The 22903-nt window shown below is 43.5% G+C and overlaps 1 protein-coding gene across 1 annotated transcript; it reads right to left on the reverse strand.

The window, feature by feature from the left end:
* Positions 1-5985: 5985 nt before the first annotated feature.
* On the reverse strand, positions 5986-22756 carry LOC122558520. The gene is made up of 6 exons (XM_043707199.1): positions 22610-22756; positions 22050-22367; positions 16866-17171; positions 10756-10872; positions 7990-8027; positions 5986-6748 (listed from the first exon to the last, which is right to left on the reverse strand). The coding sequence occupies exons 1-6, from the start codon at positions 22668-22670 to the stop codon at positions 6557-6559; spliced, it is 1032 nt and encodes a 343-aa protein (XP_043563134.1). The 5' UTR covers positions 22671-22756; the 3' UTR covers positions 5986-6556.
* Positions 22757-22903: the final 147 nt, after the last annotated feature.

Consider the following 22903-nt stretch of genomic DNA (forward strand, 5'->3'; position numbering starts at 1 on the left):
GCCAACAATGTTGGCATCACGAACCTGTTAGCTGTAGTAACTGGTTGAAACTTTATTGCTGGAACTGCACAGCAGGTCAGGCAGCATCTAGGGAACAGAAGATTCGACGTTTCGGGCACATGCCCTTCTTCAGGAATGAGCAGAGAGTGTTCAGCAGGAGAAGATAAAAGGTAGGGAGGAGGGACTTGGAGGAGGGGAGTTGGAAGTGGAGGAGATGCGGTGGAGGGCACCGTCGACCACGTCGCCTTCCTGACCTGCAGTCTTCTTGTTGACCTCTCCGCCTCCATCCTACTCCGACCTATCACCCTCACCTTGACCTCTTTCCACCTATCACATTTCCAACGCCCCTCCTCCAAGTCCCTCCTCCCTACCTTTTATCTTCTCCTGCTGAACACTCTCTGCTCATTCCTGAAGAAGGGCCTGTGCCCGAAACGTCGAATCTCCTGTTCCCTGGATGCTGCCTGACCTGCTGTGCTGTTCCAGCAATAAAGTTTCAACTTACTTCCAACCCAACCCAAGCATTGGGCCAGCCAACTGTTGTAAAATTACAGTGTGCAATCCTGCCCAAAATACACCATGACAGACAAGCAGGAGGAACACAGCAAGCCAGGCAAGCATCAGGAGGTAGAGGAGCCGACGTTTCGGGTATAACCCGTCTTCAGGAATGGGACAGATTAATATTTTGAAGGTGTGAGACGCATTGTTACTACTTGCAATCTCCACTAACAGACGCTCAGTATTTTCTAAGAGGAGAGCCTGCCCAAGAACCACACCACAGCCTGGTAAGTTTTGAACAACAAACTGGGCCAGTGTGTTTTGAACCCATTTTGTGTGCAGCGATTGGGTTGCTTTGATACCATGTTCATCCAAATCCTACCGTGGAGGGAATTCTGTTATGGTATGGTTGGGACACCAGAGTTTATTATTTGTTCACGGGATGTGGGTGACGCTGACTCGGTAGGCAGTTATCTGTAAATGTTCTGGGGAAACTAGACGGTGAACTGCCTTTCCGACCGGCTGTTTGTGGTGGGTTAGGTACACCGCACAGCTCTGTTAGCGAGGGTGGTTGACCCAGCGACGCTGCGGGAACGGCAACGTATTTCCTATAAGAACAGAAATTGCTGGAGAAACTCAGCAGGTCTGGCAGCATCTCGGAGAGAAAGCAGACTTAAGATTTTGAGCCCTGTCACTCTACATCAGAACTATATTATCGCGATATATTTTCACAGTGAAGTTGGTATATAATTTAGGAGCTAATTACTACAGCTGCTGGAATCCTCATAGAATCCCTACAGTATGGAAACAGGCCATTCGGCCCAACAATTCCACACTGACGCTCCGGAGAGTATCCCATTCAGACCCATTCCCCTACCCTATTACTTTACATTTCCCCTGACTGATGCACCTAACCTACCCATCCCTGAACACTAGGGGCAATTTAGCATGGCCAATTCACCTAACCGGCATACCTTTGGGCTGTATCTGTACTGAAAACACAAAAACAATGTCCTCTCAGCGGACATCCATGAAGAGAGAGCAAGCTAACATTTCAAATCTAGATGACTCTTCAGAGATGACATTAAGTGTGGGGTGGATAGCATGTATGCAGTGGTGCTGGTGCTGGGGGAGAAAGGGTTGCTGACAGTGCAGATTAAGTGATGGGAATGTGAGAATAGTAGGACAATGGTCTAACTGTCGGATAGAAAGGACAGCTGGTCCCGCTGGAGGGAGGGGGAAGGGAGAGAGGACATGGTGACAGCGAATGCGATCAGTAAAGCTAAAAGGAAGGGAAGGAATGGGAATGGGTTCACAATCTCAAAGTGTTTCATTCAGTATCAAGACCAGAGTATGACCTACTGTTTTACTGGGAGAATTAGGGAGTGGAACAAGCCTGTAAATTCAGAAGCACTGAGAGGCTCGTTAGCACAACGGAGGAGTAAATGGTACTGGGATTAATGATACAAACTTGTTAACCAAGTGGATGGGTGTTAACTTTCCACTCGATCAAACGAAGTGTTGATTTCTTTTTGAACATCAGCCAATCGAAATAGTCGTTTTTGAGGGACTTTTAAAAAGATTTAGCCTCAATGTCATTTCTGGGCCGCGGACAAATTTGTGAAAGGCCGTTCTGTTCCTTACAGCGCCAGTGTATTGAGACTCACTGGGGGTCGCACCTGGTGTGAATATGCGAAGCGCCTTTATTTGACCGTTTCTGACACTGTGCTTGGTTTAGGATTAAAGCAAGGAGGGTGTGTGAAGTTTGGATGAATGCTAGTTAAAAAAAAAACTATGAGGATTCATGAGGTGCTAGTTCTTCCTGCAGCTGGCTCCTTGCACTGCAAAGAACATGCAAAGTCTGAGAGTGAACACAGTGCTCTACGTCTGGGGACAGAGAGAGAGAGAAACAGAGACAGAGGCGAGGGAGGGAGGGAGGGGGAGGCAGGCAGAGATAATCTTTCAGGTTGCTACTGTTTGTCTGAACACAACCCTGATTGAATAATTCTGCTTCTAGCTGCTGTTCCGACAGAGCCCTGTCCCCACTGCACTCCCGATGTAACCCCATTCCTTCACATGTTTTCGGATGGCAGTTATTTTTTTGTGTGGGCTGTCAGTTATTTTTAAAGTGTTTGATCAGCTCTCACTAGCTCTCTCGCCCTGTTTGAATTTAGGACTGTGACACGACCGGGCAAGAGTCTGGCACAGGAGGAAGTGAGGACCGCAGATGCTGGAGATCAGAGCTGAAAATGTGTTGCTGGAAAAGCGCAGCAGGTCAGGCAGCATCCAAGGAACAGGAGAATCGACGTTTCGGGCATGAGCCCTTCTTCAGGAGTCTGGTACACCTTGTTTGTAACAAAGAAAACAAACCTGCAGGGAACATGATACGGCAGGCAGCTTCAATAGAGACGGGTGCAGAGCCCGAGAAGGGCTTGGCATGATCGAATTATCTCCAAGTAACTGGCACAGCATCTCCACACGCAGGACTGCAGCTGCAGATTGAGACATCTACCTACCTGTTAATTCCGCTCTGAGCAATATTAGTTATTTCCATTTGTTATCTCAATGGGAATAATACAATCTGTATTTCTAGGAATATATCCCATCTCTATTTATTAACAATATGTATTATGGACCAATTTCCCTGAAACTTTTTCTCATACATTTAAATCCAGCCTTGCGTGTCTTACTCCGATCCTGTGCAACAATACATAACATTTGTGTTTGTATATCAACAAGGAGCAGAAATCCAGTCATGAACATGGCTCCCCATTGCCTTTTCGAAGGGGCGTCTGAGGCGTGGGTTCCGAGCGGCCAGCCCGCCGTTCAGCAATAACACGGCCAATGCTCCCTCCCCGTGGATGCTGCCTGACCCGCTGTGATCTCCAGCACTTGTCGTTTTCAGCGAAAACTAATCAATTCGCTGACTGCGGTTAAGCGGCGCTGCTAATGTGCATTGTACACCTCAACCGTATTGTGTTCAACCATTGCCTAGAGGAACATGGTGAATGCCACTGCACTATAGTCGTCGATTTGAAATGTTTTACCCTCAGGCTCATTTTTGACATTACCGCAGTGAATATACAAAGTTAAAAATCACCAGGTTATAGTCCAACAGGTTTATTTGGAAGCACTAGCTTTCGGAGCGCTGCTCCTTCATCAGGTGGTTGTGAAACAGGATCATAAGACACAGAACTTAGAGCAAAAGGATTGTTTAAATTTGTTTAATATATCATTTCAGTTTACACAAACCATTTTGTTATAAATTCTGTGTCTTATGATCCTGCTTCACAACCACCTGATGAAGGAGCAGCGCTCCGAAAGCTAATGCTTCCAAATAAACCTGTTGGACTGTAACTAAGTGTTGGGTGATTTTTAACTTTGTCCATCCCAGTCCAACACCGGCTCCTCCAAACAGTGATTATTAAGACCGCGACAATTCTGACATCTGGAACATGTTATGAATCAAGTTGAATTTGATTGCAAATTCTGGCATTTCCAAGTGGAAATGTTTTGAGATGCATGTTTGCAAATTTTGTTCATAAAATATATTTTATCTGTAACTCTTCCACCCCTTACTTCCCAACTTCGAAATGAGAACCTACAGGATTGGGGATCTTGCAATTACCGAATAGGATTGACTGTTTTAACACATCGTATGGCCAGAGAAAAACAGCTTCCAATCAATCATTTTAATATTTATGAAGGAATAATTTTTCATTTTAAGGAATAGACGAATCTAATCACTAGGGCTTATTAACTCAACTATTTAACTCAAACTGAAGAAAAATTACAACGGGCGGCTCCAGCTGCAGAAATAAAAGCCTTTATTTTGCCGAGAGAACTTACAATGCAGAGATAGACATCTTTTAAACTCTACACACAATCCAGTGCACAGGGCATACCGAACAATGATCAAAACCACTGACTTTAATCTCTCATCTTGAATGTTTTAACCATTGGTAATCTCAATTTTCAGTTCAAACAACAGAAACATTTTTTTTATTTAAAAAAAAGCTATGCGCTGTTGTAACTTCTGCCCCAACTGACTGGGATCCTGTGGGATAAACTAGTTTAATTATTAAAACATCAAAACAAAAAAAACTGCTGCTTTGTCTATTGCCCAATAATCCCCATTTCTTTCTGTAGTCAGGGTTCCTCCACCAATTCATGTCAATCAACGCCATCAAGTGAGATGTCCTTGTAAATCATCTATATTGTAGCATCCACAATGAATTGATGCTGTCTGTGCATCACTGGCTGATGATCTGAGATGTAGCAACTCAAGCTACAGTTTTACCCAGTTCCACCAAAAACAATGTTCTTGAAATTAATGGTAAGTGCATCAACTACTTTGGAAAGTGGTCGGGTAGTAGAAAATATGCAATGCTGATGAATGGAGGAAACTGGACAGAAAGTAATTTAGCTCTACAGAATAAAATCGCTGAGGTTAAAATATACTAATGTTTGCATACAAATAAAATCTAAGATATAGGTTCAAGTATGAAAGGAGTGTGAATAATTCAATAACTGTTTCAAAGGGCTGGCACAGGCACAATGACATGAATTTCCCCTATTTGTACAATTCTATGAGAAACCAAGTAATATGTGGTTAACTCTGGAAATATAGCAAGTTGCATGCGGAACACATTCCAATGTCTTAAGGTAATGTCAAAGGGAGTTTTAGTTGAATGCATCAGGGATGGAATGGTGGAAATTACTGTGAACAGTTGAACGGATGTGTTGCTGAGTTCCATTCTGGGAGAAAGTGAGGGCTGCAGATGCTGGAGATCAGAGCTGAAAATGTGTTGCTGGAAAAGCGTAGCAGTCAGGCAGCATCCAAGGAGCAGGAGAAGGGCTCATGCCCAAAACGTCGATTCTCCTGCTCCTTGGATGCTGCCTGACCTGCTGTGCTTTTCCAGCAACACATTTTCAGTTCTGAGTTCCATTCTGGGCTCAGCTTAGTTATTCATTTGTTCTGGCAGATCAAATGCATCTTAGTGCATAGTCTGTGGAAGGATTGATCCAAACAGCACTTGCTCATAGCTGGCTGTTTTCATGTAAAATCTGTGTGTTATATTTAGCTGATGACATTATTTATTTTATGTCCTTCTCAGCTGGCTCTGCACAAACTGCCTTCCTATACACATAATCATTGTCCCTTTTTATTGTTTGAAAAATCTCAGGTGTGCCCTCACAAATTATTTCCCTGAAATATTATAACACTGACTCGGTGAGGTTTTCCATCAATTAGATTAGATTTTTTTAGATTAGATTAGATTACAGTGTGGAAACAGGCCCTTCAGCCCAACAAGTCCACACCGACCCGCCGAAGCGCAACCCACCCATACCCCTACATTTACCCCTTACCTAACACTACGGGCAATTTAGTATGGCCAATTCACCTGACCTGCACATCTTTGGACTGTGGGAGGAAACCGGAGCACCCAGAGCACAGGGAGAATGTGCAAACTCCACACAGTCAGTCGCCTGAGGCAGGAATTGAACCCGGGTCTCTGGCGCTGTGAGGCAGCAGTGCTAACCACTGTGCCACCGTGCCACTCACAATTCTGCACCATCAAACAAGAACAGCAGAATTGTCAAATGCTCATAGGAAAGTGCTGTGCATGATGTGTTTGCTAATGTACTTTGTGCTGTTCAAGGTAAGGATGTTGGGATAGGGGAAGGGTTGGAGAGACAATTGGATATTTTTGTTGTAATTTTCAAATCCAATTTCAGCTTTTGGTTTTAATTTGTGAAGACTACACAATTCCTTTACCGAGCACTGCACTCAGCCAACGGTTGCCTAATATTAGGCTACTGTCATTAACATCAGTTATTGTCATATCATTTGTTATATTTATAACACAAAAGTTCTTATTCAGCAACATTCTTGAGGGGACAAAGTAAAATAAAACTTACTGACAATATTATCATTTTAATTAACCATTTTAAAAGATGCTGTTGCATTGGCATGTTAATTCATGTCGAGCTAAGGTTGGAGAACCAACTTCTTGCTAGTAACTGCTGTGCTGCATGTGTGCTCACTGCACAGTGTGGTTCATTTTCGGCCCTGTTGCTTTCTGAGTTGTGGTGAGGCATAAATAAGTTTGTTGTTTTTCTGTGGGTTTCTTAGTGGGACGGGGGGACAAGCTGTTTTCTTTTCCACATACTGGTGCTTTGTATCTGTTGAAGGGCCACTGGAATCCATAGCTGTATATGCCATCTTGAAATTAGTTGGTTTCTGCATATGCTGGAAGCCAAGAGTACAAAGGATATCAGCAAGACATTGAACTTGACAGTACCAAAACCTTCTGTGCCCCATAAAGAAATAGACTGTACTTGTCCCCAGGCTTTCACTCCCCTCACTATTTACCTGACTGCAAGTTAACTTTCCTGTTAATATTTGTTTGCATGTCCCAAGCACACTGAATTGCATCTTCCATCAACAAGCCAGGGACTGGATTTGGTGAGCTTAACTAGGTGAGCTGAATAACTTCATTGTTCCCAAACATGCTGCTTGTTTTGGTGTTGGTGGACATCAGTTCCACCATCCCCTCATTAAATTTGGGGCCATGCCGTGGAGGTACACTCTTGCAGTGTCACTTCAACAAGATACCGGCAAGAGAAAGGAGAAAGATTCAAAAGGACATTAGGGTCAACTTCTTTACACAGAGAGTGGTTCGTGAGGGGAATGAGCTGCTAGAGAAAGTGATGGATGTGAACACAGTTACAAAAGATATTTGGTTAAGTTCATGAACAGGAAGGATTTGGAGGAACATGGGCCAAATGTAGGCAGGTAGGACTCGTTTAGTTTGGGAACATGGTTGGTCTGGACTAGTTGTACTGAAGGGTCTGTTTCCATGCTGGATAAGTCTATAGAATCATCACAGAATCCCTACAGTGTGAAAGCAAACAATTCAGCCCATTGAGACCACATCACCACAAAGGCACCCTATCACTGGATGTAAGTTTGCTCGCTGAGCTGAAAGGTTAGCTTCCAGGTCACTCAGCAAACTTACATCCAGAACCTCAACCTGACCTACAAATCTTCTCAAAACTCACTAACCTTATCCCTGAAACCTTGCATTTCCCCTGGATTATCCACCTAAGCTACACTTCCTTGGATAATATGGGGTAATTTCAGCATGGCCAATCCACCTCACCGACACATCTTTGGATTGTGGGAGGAAACTGGAAAGAAACCCATGCAGACACGGGGATAATATACAAACTCCACACAGACAGTCTCCCAAGCAGGAAACAAACCCAGATCCCTGACGCTGTGAGGCAACAGCGCTAACTATTGTGCTACCCTATAACCGAATAGTCGAATAATTAAATGTGCATACATATATGTATAATCTCTCAATAAGTGTGAATTATAAAGAATCAATAAAGACAACATCCAAGATGGAATGTCCAAGGAAAAATGCAGTGAGAACCCTCTCCCGCATTTTTAAAGTATTACAGAGAAGCTAATAGAAAAATTACCTGAACACATCTGTGTTCTCCTCTTTTTCGTCTTCTGCCTACCAGAGAATAAACAGATTTTAAAAACATGATTTTTAAATAAATTCTCTACCAGATTAGTATCAGACAGATCACAAATTGTCCTTCAATGTATAACTGCCTTTGACACAATGATTCATAGCAACAATCCACTTTTATAATCCAATCCAGGAACCATTCAATGAATGTGTATGACATCACTCTGTTTCATTTAATTTAACAGATCCCAGTGCTGGAGCAATCAAAATATTTTAGTTTTTAACCAGATCACTACTGATTGCTGCCACAATTTTCTTTTTGCTGCCAATTATTTCTCATCATTATGAATACAGTCAGAGTAATGTGAGTCTTATTATAATTACTGTAATGATAAGAGTATGAAAAAAAGGAGTAGGAATAGGCCATTCTGCCCCTTAAGCCTGGTTTACTATTCATCGGGTTCATTGGATGATTTACCCATGGTTCAACCCTTTTTCAAGCTAGTTCAGCATACCGTCAACACTGATATTTCAAAAACCTGCCTACCTCCTCTTTAAATGCTTGCAATGATCTAATCTCTACAATTCCCTGAGGCTGGGAATGCAAGCACGTCCTGTCCTCTGAGAGAGGAAATTCTGTTGTATCTGAGTGTTTCCTTATTCTGCAATGATGTCCCCTAGTTTAAGACTCCCCCATTAATGGAAACATCGTTTCGACATTTACCCTGTTGAGACCCTCAGAATCTTGTACGTTTCATTAAAATCACCATCATTTATCGAAACTCTAATAAACAAAGCCCTACGTGCTGAGCTGTTCTTGATAAATCAATCTCTTTATCCGAGGAATCAGCCTGCTAATTCACTTTTGAACAGCCTCCAATGGCTTTATACCTTTTTTTATAAAAATACAATGGCCAAAACTGCATACAGTACTCCAGATGTGGCCTCACAGACATACTGTACAGTTGTAAGAAACATTTCCTGTTTTTAAACTTCAACCATTTAACAATAAAGGCCAAAATTCTCTGATTTAATTACTTTCTGCAGCTGTATGCTAAATTTTTCAGATTCAAGCACAAGGACATCCAAATCCTTTTGTGCTGCACTTTTATGGAGTCTCTCTCCTTTTGATTCTTCTCACCAAAATTTTATTTCCCTATATTAAACACCATCAGCTATATTTTTCCCCATTCTCTCAACCTCTCTGTATCATTTTGCTATTCCTTATGTCCTCATCATAACAAGCTCTCCCATCTATTTTTGTAACATGCACAAATATCAATATGTTACATTCTGCCCCCTTCCCAACTCACCAATATAGACAGTAAATAATTGAGGCACTACGACTGAATGTTGTGACAATCCAAGAGCTTTGTTTTTCCAACCTGAAAAAGAACTATTAATCCTGACTGACTTCAGTATGTTAACCAATCCTAACCAATGTTATATATTATTCCCAATACCACAAGCTCCCATTTAGTGCAATAACCTTTTATGTGGTACCTAATTTAATGTCATTTGAAAATTTAAATACATCTTAACAGTTCCCCTTTATCAACTCTGCTTATTGTATTCTCAAAGAACACCAGCAAATTTGTCAAACCTGATTTTCCTTTCACATAACCATGTTGATTCTATTTGATTGTGTTAAGCTGTTCTAAATGCCCTGCCATTTCTTCTTTAAGAATGGACTCTGGATCTTTCCAATGACAGACATTAGAAAAACTGACTATAGTTTCTTGCTTTCTGGCTCTTTCCCTTCTTGAATAGGAGCAACTAATTTGCTGGAACTTGCTTGGAATCCAGTAATCTCTGGAATATTTTGATGAATATCTCTGCAGCCACTTTCTTTAAAGGCCTCTGATGCAGGCCATCAGATCCTGGTGCTTCTAGTCCCATTCATTTGTCCCTTGCATTAGAAACTGTTACAAAATCTTTCCACCCATATCTTGCTTATCTGTTATTTCCGGGATTTTTATAATGCCGTCCACTGTGAAGACCAATACAAAATATTGGTTTGAATGGTTGGCAGAATACCTGATTCTTGCTCTGCAAAAGCTTGCCACAATCAAACAGAGTCAACATGGTTTTGTGAAATGGATCTCATTTGATAAATTTGCTAAAGTTCTTTGAGGGGCTGATAAAGGGAGTCTGGTAGATGTACTGTGTTTAAATCTTCTTATGGCATTAGTTTGATCTGTGATTTCCCACTTTGCCATTATCAATTCCTCAATCTTTGCATTTGTTAAGTGTAGAATTTACTGATTTTTGAAGGCCTAACACTTTGAAAAGGTGAGTAAGCATAGATTTATCTGAAGACTTACAAAAAAACTGCAGGATTCCAAGGTGGCAAACCTGGGTATATTACATACCACTTTTTTTCTATCATACCCACCAGTAACAGGACAGAATTAGACTACAGTACTGCAATGTGCTAGCTGTAATGTCAGGATACTTAATGCACCACAAGTAACTATCTATGGCATTGAATCATTCATTCACCCTTGCATTAATTGAAATGCCAAACCAATTATTCCATTTATATGTCAAACTGACAATTGACTAATGGCGTAAAATAATTGTTGTTTATCTATAGAGGAGAATATTAACTTCCTCAGTGTTGTATTGATTGTTCTATTCATAGTACTGGTGTTTCAGCCAAACATAATTCATTTGCACTATCGCTTCAATTCACTGTAATTTGTATTTTAAAAAATTGTGCATTGAAAATTCTACATTTAAACCGATTAGCAAAGTACAATATGCTCACCTCTGCAGAATTTACAAAGTATTATTGTAATAATCAGAAGCAGCAGGAGGAAAACCCCACTCCCGACAGCGATATAGATCCACCAAGGCAGAACACCTGAGTCTGGCTCTGCAAAAGCTCAAAGTGCAAATACAGAATTCAATGTGATAGCAAAATCGCACCACAGGAAATGTGTGAACAATACAACATTTTGCATACTTCAAACTCATACACTCCAACACTGATACATTGAACAAGAAGGTGATTTAATCTGACAATACCACATCCTGATAAGTAAACATAGTGGTTGTAAATAATACTTACTGGTTAGAAATATATATGTATCATAAAATTGTCAGGATGACAATGGAACAATGGGTAGAGGAGAAATACTTTAATTGACCTTTTCTGTCCCCTACTATTCTAACTGTGTCCTTATTCACTGCAAAAGTCTTCTCTGTGACAAACTTGCATTTCCCCATTTATGGACTGAATAAGCTCATCATTGATGTTGGTCCTTGTCTAGACCTGAACAAGAGGAGCTTCTTTTTGACCTGTCTGCACTCTCTGTCCCTTCAAAGGACTGAAGGCATTGGGGTTAATGTCAACATTTCTCTCACAGAGCTGCACTCAATCTCAGCTTTCACAGCTACTGTAACTGATCAACACCATTTAAATTTGATCAATTTCTACTTTAATTTCTGAATTGTGGTGGCAGGAGTTATCCCAAATGCAGAAATATTGTGACCTTTAAGAGCCATCAAGTTTGTGAGCAGGCATTTAGCAAGCTATTTCTCTGCTAAACAAATATCTCATGCCAAGGCACAGATGTAATAATGCACATTACGTTGCAATCCTGTTGAAGCTGCCTTTTTTTTATGACTGGAACTTACAAGTTTGCTTCAATTGCCTTTTTTTGAGAGATACGAAAATAGCTGGACTTTAAAAAATCTTGCTTCAGCATAAGTGAAAAAAAGGGCCTTTGAGAAGGGAATTTTCCAAGGCAAAATAAAGCATTATCTGAATAGCAAAATTCTAAAGAATACAAACACAGCAATAAAGACGGTTTTTAAAAAACATTTAGATTTGTAACAAAATGAAATTGCAACTCAAAAACTTCAAAACTCATCACAAATGTAATTATTTCTAGTCTCATTAACAATATGCTCAGCCATAAAAACAGCAGCTAAAGTTATCTTGCAAAAATTAGCTGTCTCTTTGAAACTATTTACAATATTAATAGATTACAATTAAAGATTCTTTAAATAATCACAGATTTCAACATAATTATGAACATTGAAGAGATGCCTGGCATATGTTGTCTGATTAGCTAAAAAAATTAGAAAACTTGTAATATTAATAATAATTATAACAGAATCAGCTTTTTTACGAGGTAATGGAATTTGCTAACAGATAGCCAGTACAATAGAGAATAGAATTCAAGCAGTCCTTAGAGATAAACAATGTGGGTATGATCAAAAAGTGGACAGCCAGCAACTTTGGAATGCAGCATAGAAAGATCCTAAGGCCAAGCGATTACAATAATTGTTAAACATCATTAAAAAATTAAGAACTTAAGACTGTCCATTGATCAGGTGTTCAGTAACCACATTGATTATTGTAACACAATATATAAAAATATTGCTTTTTACTGTAAAATCAGAGTGCGTCATTGATCTCTTTTCCAATCGGAGCTGAAGATTAAGAAAATGATTATGTTCTCACGCCAAAGCCAGATTCAGGGAAGATGTTTTGGCCATTCCCCTGTACTAGCAAGTTTTTGCTTGAATAAAAGTCCACTATGTGCCTGTATCCTGTCTGCCTCCCAGTTTTTCTCTCTGGTTGGGGGAATCTCTCTCCTACAAATCCCAAAATAGAATGCTGCAGCAAAAATTGGGGTTCGTGATGGTCTTCATTTGCTGAAGGAAATGAATTAGTTTGAAAATGAAGATCATCCAAGTGACTTTGAATGAAGTAGCTGGTGGGGAACGTAAGCCCGTGTTAAGATACAAAATATGGGTTCAATTTCACTGGGTCCTTTCCATTGGCTGGAGGAATTTGGTCAAAATGATATTTTTTTTTGGGCAATGCACCTCATTTCTATGCCTTACACGGACTATTCCTCAGAGATGGCAGAATGGGAAATTGGTATTGCTGCAGGTCATAAACCCCTCAAGACATAGAGTCTTAGAGTCGTACAGTATGGAAGAAGAGTCTTTTGTCCAACTTGTCTATACCGACCAGATATCTGAAATTAATCTAGTCCCATTTGCCATTATTTGGCCCATATCCCTCTAAACCCTTCCTATTTATATACCAATCCAGATGCCTTTTAGATGTTGTAATTGTACCAGCCTCCACCACTTCCTCTGGCAGCTCATTCCATACACACAGCACTCTCTGTGTGAAATAGTTGCCCCTTAGGTCTCTTTTATATCTTTCCCGTCTCACCCTAAATCTATGCCCTCTCGTTCTGGATTCTCTCACTCCAGGGCAAAGACCTTGTCTATTTACCCTATCCATGCCCCTCATGATTTTATAAACCTCTATATGGTCACCCCTCAGCCTCTGACGCTCCAGGGAAAACAGCCCCAGTCTATTCAGCCTCTTCCTATAACTCTAACTCTCCAACCCTGGCAACATCCTTGTAAATCATTTCTGCATCCTTTCAAATTTCACAACATCCTTCCTATACCAGGGAGACCAGAATTGCATGCAGTTTTCCAAAAGTGGCCTATGAACCTGCATTCCAAGGTCTCTTTGATTAGCAACACTCCCCAGGACCTTATCTGGGTAAGGTATGCAGCACTTGACATTTAGCTAAATTAAGCTCCATCTGCCACTCCTCAGCCCATTGGCCCATCTGATCAAGATCCTGTTGTACTCTGAGGTGGCCTTCTTTGCTGTCTACTACACCTCCAATTTTGGTGTCATCTGCAAACCTATTAACCATACCTCCTATGTCATATCAAAATTATTTGTATAATTGACAAAAAGAAGTGGATACTTATGGCATATTATTAGTCACAGGCCTCCAGTTTGAAAAGCAGCCCTCCACCACCACCCTCTGTCTTCAACTTTCGAGCCACTTCTCTAGCCAAACTTCTCTTCTTGTATTCCATGTGATCTAACCTTGCTAACCAGTCTTCCGTGGGGAACCTTGTTGAATGCCTTACTGAAGTCCATATAGATCACATCCACCACTCTGCCCTCATCAATCCTCTTTGTTACTTCTTCAAAAAACTCAGTCACATTCATAAGACATGATTTCCCATGCACAAGGGCATGCTGACTTACCCTAATCAGTCCTTGCCTTTCCAAAAACATGGAAATCCTGTCTCTCAGGTTTCCCTCCAACAAATTGCCCACCATTGATGTCAGGCTCACCGGTCTATAGTTCCCTGGCTTTTCCTTACCACCTTTTTAAAATAGTGGCACCAAATTACCCAATCTCCAGTCTTCTGGTACCTCACCTGTGGCTACCAATGAAACAAATATCTTAGCAAGGGGCTCAGCAATCACTTCTCTAGCTTCCCACAGAGTCCGAGGGTACACTTGATCGGGTTTTGGGGATTTATCCACTTTTATGCTTTTTAAAATGTCCAGCACCACCTTCTTTGTAATATGGACATTTTTCAAGATGTCGCAATTTGTTTCCCATGTTCTCTCTCTTCCATACCCTTCTCCACAGCAAATACTGGTGCAAAATACTCATTTAGTGTCTCCCTTATCTCTTGTGGTCCCACACCCAGGTGGTCTTGCTGATCTTTAAGAGGGCCTATTCTCTCCCAAGTTACTTTTTTTTCCTTAATGTATTTGTAGAATCCCTTTGGATTCTCCTTAATCCTATTTGCCGAAGCTCTCTCATGTGCCCTTTTTGCCCTCCTAATGTCCCTCTTAAATATACTCCTGCTGTCTTTCTATTCTTCTCAGGATTCACTTGATCTCTGCTATCTATACCTGACACATGCTTCCTTCTTATTCTTGAGCAAAACCTCAATTTCCCTCCTCATCCACGTTCCCTACACCTAACAGCCTTGCCTTCCATGCCAACAGAAATATACTGTCTCTGCACTCTCACTCTCTCATTTTTGATGGCTTCCTATTTTCCAGCCATCCCTTTACCTGCGAATGTCTATCCTTAATCAACTTCTGAAAGTTCTCACCTAAAACAGTCAAAATTAGCCCTCCTCCAATTTAGAAGGTTATCATTTAGATCTGGTTGATCCTTTTCCATCACTATTTTAAAACTAATAGAATTATAAGACCATAGAAACATAAATTAGGCCATTTGGCCCATTGTACCTGTTCCACCATCCAATCATGGCTGACAGGTTTTCAACCCCATTTTCCCCCTTTGAATCAAGAACCTATCTATCTCTGTTTTAAATATACTCAATGACCTGGCCCCAAAAACCTTCTGTGGCAATGAATTCCATAGATTCACCACTCTGGTTAATGAAGTTTCTCCCTATCTCCGTTCTAAATGATATTCCCTTTTCTCTCAGGCTGTGTTCTCGGGTCCTGGTCTCTCCTGCCAATAGATACATCTTCCCAACATCCATTATGTCCAGTCTATTTAGTATTCTTTAAGTCTCGATCAGGTCCCTCTCTCAATCTTCTAAACTGCATCAAGTATAGTCCCAGAGTCCTCAAATGTTCCTCATATTCCTCAGCCTTTCATTGCTGAGATCACTCTCGTGAACCTCCTCGGGTCCTGCTCCAGGGCCAATGCATCTTTCCTGAGATGTGCGCCCAAAATTCCTCACAGTATTCTAAATGTGTTCTGACCAGAGCCTTGTAGAGCCGAAGAAATACATCCCTGTTTTTATATTCCAGTCCTCTCAAGGTAAAATGACAACATTGTATTTACCTTTCTAATTACTGATTCAACCTATACATTTACCTTAAGAGAATCCTGGACTGGGACTTCCAAATCCCTTTGTGCTCCAGAATTTTTGAATTTTTTCCCCACATAGAAAATATTCCATGCCTCTATTCTTCCTCACAAAGTGCATGACCTCACACTTTCCCACACTGTACTCCATCTGCCATTTCTTAGCTCACTCTCCTTACTTGTCCAAATCCGTCTGCGGCCTTCCCCTCTCCTCAATACTACCTGCCCCTCCTTGTATCATTGGCAAACTTACCCAGAATGTTCTCAGTCCCTTCATCTAGATGTTAATGTATAAAGTGAAAGATTGTGCTCCCAACGCTGACCCTTGCAGGACATCACTAGTCATTGGCTTCTATCCTGAGAAGGACCCTTTTATCCCCGATTTCTGCCTTCTGCCACACAGCCAATCTTCTATCCAAGCCTTTAACACCATGGGCCCTTATCTTGCTCAGCAGCCTCTGTGCAGCACTTTATCAAAGGCCTCCCTGAAGTCCAAATAGAAAACATCCATTTGGCCCCCATTGACACCTCAGTCACCTGCCCTGCCCTATTTCCCAAGAGTAGGTCAAGTTTTGCACCTTCTCCAGTAGGTACATCCACATATTAAATCAGAAAATGTTCTTGTACATATGTAACAAATTCCTCTCCATCTAATCCCTTAACACAATGGCAGTCCCAGTCTATGTTTGGAAAGTTAAATCCCCTACCATAACCAACCCATTATTCTTACAGATAACTGAGATCTCCTTACAAATTTGTTTCTCAACTTCCAACTGACTATTGGGGAGGGGACGGATGCGTTTATAGTACAATTCCAATAATCATCCTTTTCTTATTTCTCAAGTTCCATTAACTGCTCCTACTCAAACATGGAAAGGCCACTGATAGGGGGAATGAAGAAATTAGATAGCACTGGAGGAGGCTTTCCCTTTGAGGGGGTAATTAGTCTGGTTGTGTCTTTGTAAGCCGTGTATATCATTTCTCAATCTTCAATGGCATTCCCTTTAGAAAGCTGTTAGCAGGCAGTGCCTTTCTGACTGAGGTGTGTCCGTGTGCAGTACGGTCAGTTTATAAAGACCCACATTCGGGTCCCACTAGTTTCAGAAAGCACATTGACCAAAGCACCTGAGACACGAGGACATACAAGGGTAAGGGGCCAAGTGCTGGGCACATGGGATGAGAGTAGTCAGACTGGCACCAAAGCCCACGAACAATGTGTAGGACAGCGCCGTACCTTCAGCACCGGAGATGTAGGTGTACCGGACTTCCACTTGCTTCCCACTGAACGACAGCCGGCAGCTGTAAAGCGTCCCATTGCGAACCGGCCGCGTCTCCTCCAGGTAACTGGAAGCCTCGAACCCTTGGCCCGGCCTCGGCTCGACCTGGCTGCGGATCCCGCTCAGCACCTCGCTGCCGTTCACAAACCAACGGACACTCAGCTGGTCCGAGTGAAAGGCCCCAGAGAGACAGGCGAGCCTGAGGAAGATCCCGGACCCTCTCCCGAACAGGGTGGCGTCAATCTGCGGAGAATTCGGGGAAGCTTGGGGAGAGACGGCACCAAGTCAATACCATTGGGGGGAGCGGGTTCAATTCCAACCTCCCCTCTTTTATTATTGCTACGTTCACTTGAACCCTCCCCTTTGGGATTCAGTTGAAGCCACATTCTCTCAACACGAGTTTAAACCTGACCTTTCGTTTTTCCTTTCTGTGCAATCGGAGCAATACTTTGGCACGTTTGCAGATCGGGGAAAGGTTAGCAATGTGAGTGGATGGTTTTACCAAGAGATATCGATACGCCAAGGATGTGGGTCAAACTGGGGAGCACTTTTCAGTCGAGGCTAATGTGAGACTTTGGAATTGGGAGGGACAGAGGGAAAGGGGAGGGGGTGAACATCAATCATTAAAATGCCATAAAACGGATACAGACTCGTGCAATTCTGGCTACAGTGTGTGGAGTGTGAGAACACAATTTGATCCAAGCCACGTGTCCGCTTTAAGAAGCCTTGGTGTCGTCTCTGGAAGCGGTGCTGGGCCAGGGAGGGATTGCTCTGGGAACGGATGCAACTTGCATTTGCTCCGGGTCTCCTCCCACAGCCTAAAGATGTGCAGGTTAAATGGATTGGCCAGGCTACATTGCCCCAGGGATGTGCAGGCTGTGGGCAATGCCGAGGAGATAGGGTGGGGTGGGTTCAGTGTGGGATGCTCTTCGGAGGGTCGGGGTGGGCTCGAAGGGCCGAATGGTCTGTTTCCATACTGTAGGAAATCTATTTTATTCTATTCTAAAGTCTACCCCCAAGGGCAAAGTCAGAAAAAGTGGTGACAGAAAATGCAGCTGTATTCGCTACAGCTCAGGAGGCGGCGTGACTGAGTTTAGGAGATTATAGACCGAATATAGGGAGACTATTTCTGCTCCTGGAGAGTGTAGGGCGGGTTAACGGTGCAATAACTAAAACCAGACCTTGCAGGAATGAAGCGAACAAATGTTTCTACATAGGAACTTTGGAATCTTTTTCCATAAATAACCGATATTAAAACGATTGTAACTGTTGAGAGTTCAGTTCATAAATAATAATTGGCATTAAATCAACAATAACCAAATTTGCTAAAAGAGATATGAGGGACAGGTCAGGTTATTTAGTTCGGTCCCGCCCGACTTTTTATTCCTGATGAAGGGCTTTTGCCCGAAACGTCGATTTTACTGCCCCTCGGATGCTGCCTGAACTGCTGTGCTCTTCCAGCACCACGAATCCAGAACCTGGTTTCCAGCATCTGCAGTCATTGTTTTTTACCCTGATGAGCAGAACAGGCTCCTTGAGGTGATATTGCTGCCTTTGTGAAGGGAAGAGAGAGTGATATTGAATTCGGAATGTCTCTGAGGAGACATGGGGTCATACAGACGGACGCCCTGCTGAAGTACCCAGCTGTTGCAGCCAGCGGGGTTCACTGTATATGGGGCTTGCTGTGTTCACTTGCCCTGTTCTTTCAGCCTGGCTGCGGAGGGAACCGGCCTGCCTGTCTCTGAGCCTGAACAAGGGTCACTGAACTCGAGACCTGACACTGTTTTCCCACCCTCCACAGAGTTAAAAATCACACAACACCCGGTTACTTAAATTATCTCGAGAATGTAACTTGAGAGCACTTTTACATATTACTGAACCGAAATCTACAACCCATTCTAAAAGATGGAAGAATTAACAGCAATCTAGGTTTGCTCAGTAGATTTCAGTAGCATGACACTGTAATCTTTTGCTATAAATTCCGTGTCTTATTCTCCATAACCTGATGAAGGAGCAGCGCTATGAAAGCTAGTGCTTCCAAATAAACCCGTTGGACTAATACCTGGTGTTGTGTGATTTTTAACTTTATCCACCCCAGTCCCACAGTGGCGCCTCCACATTACCTCTCCCCACACACACACACTCTCTGCCGAGTGTCTGCAGCACTTTCTGATTCGGGTTGGGTTCGGATCTCCACAAGCCTTGCTTCTGTCTGACACTGCTGCTGAGTTATTCCCGTTTGTCCAATTTGATTTTTATGCAAACGAGCGACTCTCGAATGAACGATTTCATCACTGCCTGACAGCCCCGGGATCCCCCGGTTCAGGGCAGTCGAGAGGGCGATGGCACGGGAAGATCCCAGCGGAAGAATTCCCCGCACAGTTTCATGGTGGGCCCCAGTTCCCATTCCGGTCGCTCAATGACACACGCTGAGTGAAAGTGGTTTGGGACTGCTGTCAGGCTGGTGCTCCTGTAGCCCCAACCTCCTCCCTAAGCCTCCCCACTGCTCCAGGCCTGGCCTGTGCCTCTCTGGGTCTGCGCCTTATCACTGCATCACCCCTCAGTAAGTCCCTCGCCGGCCCCCTACAAGACCCTGTGGCCAGCTCATTCACACACCGCATCTCTCCTTGTCTCCATCTCTCTCTCTCCTGCTCACTCCCCACTCCTGGGGAAGAGCCCTCAGCCACCTCTCAGTATGTGCTAGGGGTAGGCGCCACACAAACGCCTTTGGTACAGAAGAAATTCCGAAGACACTGATCTCTCCCAATGATGTCGCAGCCGGGAATGTTCTGTTTTGTGGGAGCGCCTCATTTCATAAAGAAAGTCGGGGTCGGTCAATCACCAACCTCGCCCCCCACCCCCTTCCCCACTTTAACAATAAATAGCCCCGCTGCCTGGTCAAAGTTCCGCGCTTGGTGGTTGTCCGGAGTCCCGAAGTGTAGAGGTCTCTGAGCTCAGAGCAACAGGCGGCTGCTGACCAGAGAAAGTGAGGACTGCAGATGTTGGAGATCAGAGTCGAGAGTGTGGTGCTGGAAAAGCACAGCAGGTCAGGCAGCATCTGAGGAGCAGGATTGCGGAGGAGATATAGGCATAAGTGAATGGAATATCGGGATAAAAGGAAGGCAATATAGGAATACTGTACAGGGACGGAATATAGGGTAAGGGAACGGAATATAGGGATAATGGGATGGAATGTAGGGATAAAGAGAGGGAATAAATCTCCAGCGTTACATGCAAGTGACACAAAAGAGATAATGTTATAAAGTCGCCAAGCGTTTGTGGGATTATTGAAATGGGTTCACTTATTACAGCCTTCAATTATTGTTCACTCCTAGATAGATAAAAGCGACTAAATTAAGCCGTTAATTAACGGAGTTTGATTTTATATTCATGTTAACATATATTAATTTTAATACTGACGCCCCACTGTGTAAATTTCAGTCTGAAGTTTATTTTTAATGTTTAATCGTTCGCGGGTCTATTCCTCTCTGTCCTGACTACACCCAGTGTAATACTGCAGCAAAGCCAAGGCACCCGCTACAGCTCAGGGGGAATCCACTCATGTTCCACAGGATTTCAATCCCGGCTTCATCCGCCTTTCAGTGAAAGCTGGGAGGGATTATAGGGAAAGTCTGGAGCTGACTGGGATATTCCGCCGGGTACAGGAACACACAGTGAGATCCCATTTACTGCAGGGCCCACCCCGGGGTTAATCTGCGGCGGAGAAAGGGATGAGGATTGAATGGGCGCCGAGCCGCCATCAGACGGTTATCCAAAACGACTCTCCAGCCCCGGGATGTTTAATCCCTGCTCAAATATTCCCATAAAATCCAGGTTTACTGCAAAAGACACGGCTCATTTAAAAAATAGCCTGTGAGAAGGAGAAAAAAATCCACACCAACATTCAATATCATCAGCGCTGATCTCACCCCAGCCTCGACCCCACTCACCTCCCTCTAACACGTTATTCGTTTAAAAATCTGTCTCCTCATTACATTTAAGTTAAAAATCACACAACACCAGGTTATAGTCCAACGGGTTTATTTGGAAGCGCTAGCTTTCAAACCTGTTGGACTGTAACCTGGTGTAGTGTGATTTTTAACTTTGTCCACCCCAGTCCAACACCAGCTCCTCCACATCAGGAAGGAGAGGGTTAAAATCACAGGTTTATTTGGATTATAACTTGGTGTGGTGTATTTTTTAACTCTCTCCTTCTCGATTACCTACGAGGGGAAACATTCTCTCGACATCGACATTGTCATTCGCCTTGAGCATCTTAGAGACCTGAATTAGATCTCCTCTCATTCTCCTAAACTCCAGACAGTATCATCTCAAACTGCTCAATCTCTCCCCATAAGACAAACCCCATATCTCTGGGACCAATTCAGGGAACTACCTCGGAACTGCCTTAAATCTACACCCCTCTTTAAGGAGACCAAAACTGTACGCAGTAGTCCGGGTGTGGTCTCACTAAAGGAGAAAGTGAGGTCTGCAGATGCTGGAGATCAGAGATGGAAATGTGTTGCTGGAAAAGCGCAGCAGGTCTGACCTGGTGGTCTCACTAAAGCCTTGTACAGAATCAGCAAACTTTATGCCGTATTGCTTGGTCATTAAATGTCCACAATTTCAATTGCTCATTTATATTCTGTTTTTTTATTGTAAAGAGTTTCCCAGTTTGACGCTGCCATGGAGTGTGGAAAAACTCATTAATTAAAGATCTCATAACACCAGGTTATAATCCTACAGGTTTGTTTGGGAACACTAGCGTTCAGAGCAGCGCTCCGAAAGCTAGTGCTTTCAAATAAACCTGTTGGACTATACCCAAGTGCTGTGTGATTTTTTTAACTTTGCCTACCCCAGTCCAACACCGGCTCATCATTACTTAAACACCTTGTAATCACACAGCCCCTACCCCACCCCATCCTCCGGCCAATAGCCCGGGTGTGAAATGATGGCAGAGTTGAGTGGGTCCCAGTTCCCTGGAGCTGGAGGTCAGGAAGGTGATTAGCAATGTTTTAGGACTATTGTCCTGATTGAGACCCTCTCTGGAACCTCCCTAAGATTTGAACGTTTCCCTGGGCGGAATGGCCCCCACTGTGTTGAGTTGGGGGGGGTGAGGGTGTAGAATGTGACTCACTTACCGGTGACCAGGAGCCGTGAGCCGCTGCCTTGCCCCGCTTTGCCCTGGTTGCTAACGCGGCAGTAATAGAGCCCGGAATCAGACACATCCACATGCAGAATGTGAAAGGCGGCGCTGGCTTTATTCCGGATTTCGAAGTGATACCTGAAATCGCTGCTTCTCTGGAGAAAGCCCCGCTCCCCGTCCCTCCACCAGTTCACCTGGACCTTGGAAACATCCCGAGCGAACGGGAAACTGCAGTAGAAAGTTGCGTTGGAACCGACTGTCTCGTTCAGGATTTCCGGATACTGACCCACGCTGAACTTGGAATTCCCAGAGACTGTGGAGAGAGAGAGAGAGAGAGGGGAAAAAAAAATCTTTCAGACAGAAACACTCAATATAGCCGGCCCGGGCCAGACAGAGGAGGAACAGTTACTCAAGAGCTGGCAAAATATTTATAAGGCGCCTTTTACTCTCCCCCCCCCCCCCCCATAGCCGCGGGATGTCCTGAAAATCTTGGAGAGAGTTTGGAAGAACAGGAGGAATTCTCTCAAGCGAGGAGCAGGGAAGAGGCTTCCTCACCTGCACAGAGAGCGGTCAGGATGACAGCGAGCCCACAGGAAACGGGCAGTCGGCTGCCCATGTTCCAAACCGGGGCCAGGCTGTTTCCCAAAAGGGATCTTACCGCCCCCCTCCCCGACCCCCTTCCCCGGCTTCTAACTGAGGTTTCCAGGTCCTCTTCCCAGGATCACCTTCCCACCCTCCACATAACGCACACAGCTGAGAAACTGTCAGATCTCCCGGAAAGATAGGCGCAGAAATGTTACCAGAGGATCAGTCACCCCGCCCCCAGTACTCAGAGACCTCCCCCCCCCC

This window comes from Chiloscyllium plagiosum, chromosome 17 (assembly GCF_004010195.1).
Source record: "Chiloscyllium plagiosum isolate BGI_BamShark_2017 chromosome 17, ASM401019v2, whole genome shotgun sequence".
NCBI lineage: Eukaryota > Metazoa > Chordata > Chondrichthyes > Orectolobiformes > Hemiscylliidae > Chiloscyllium > Chiloscyllium plagiosum.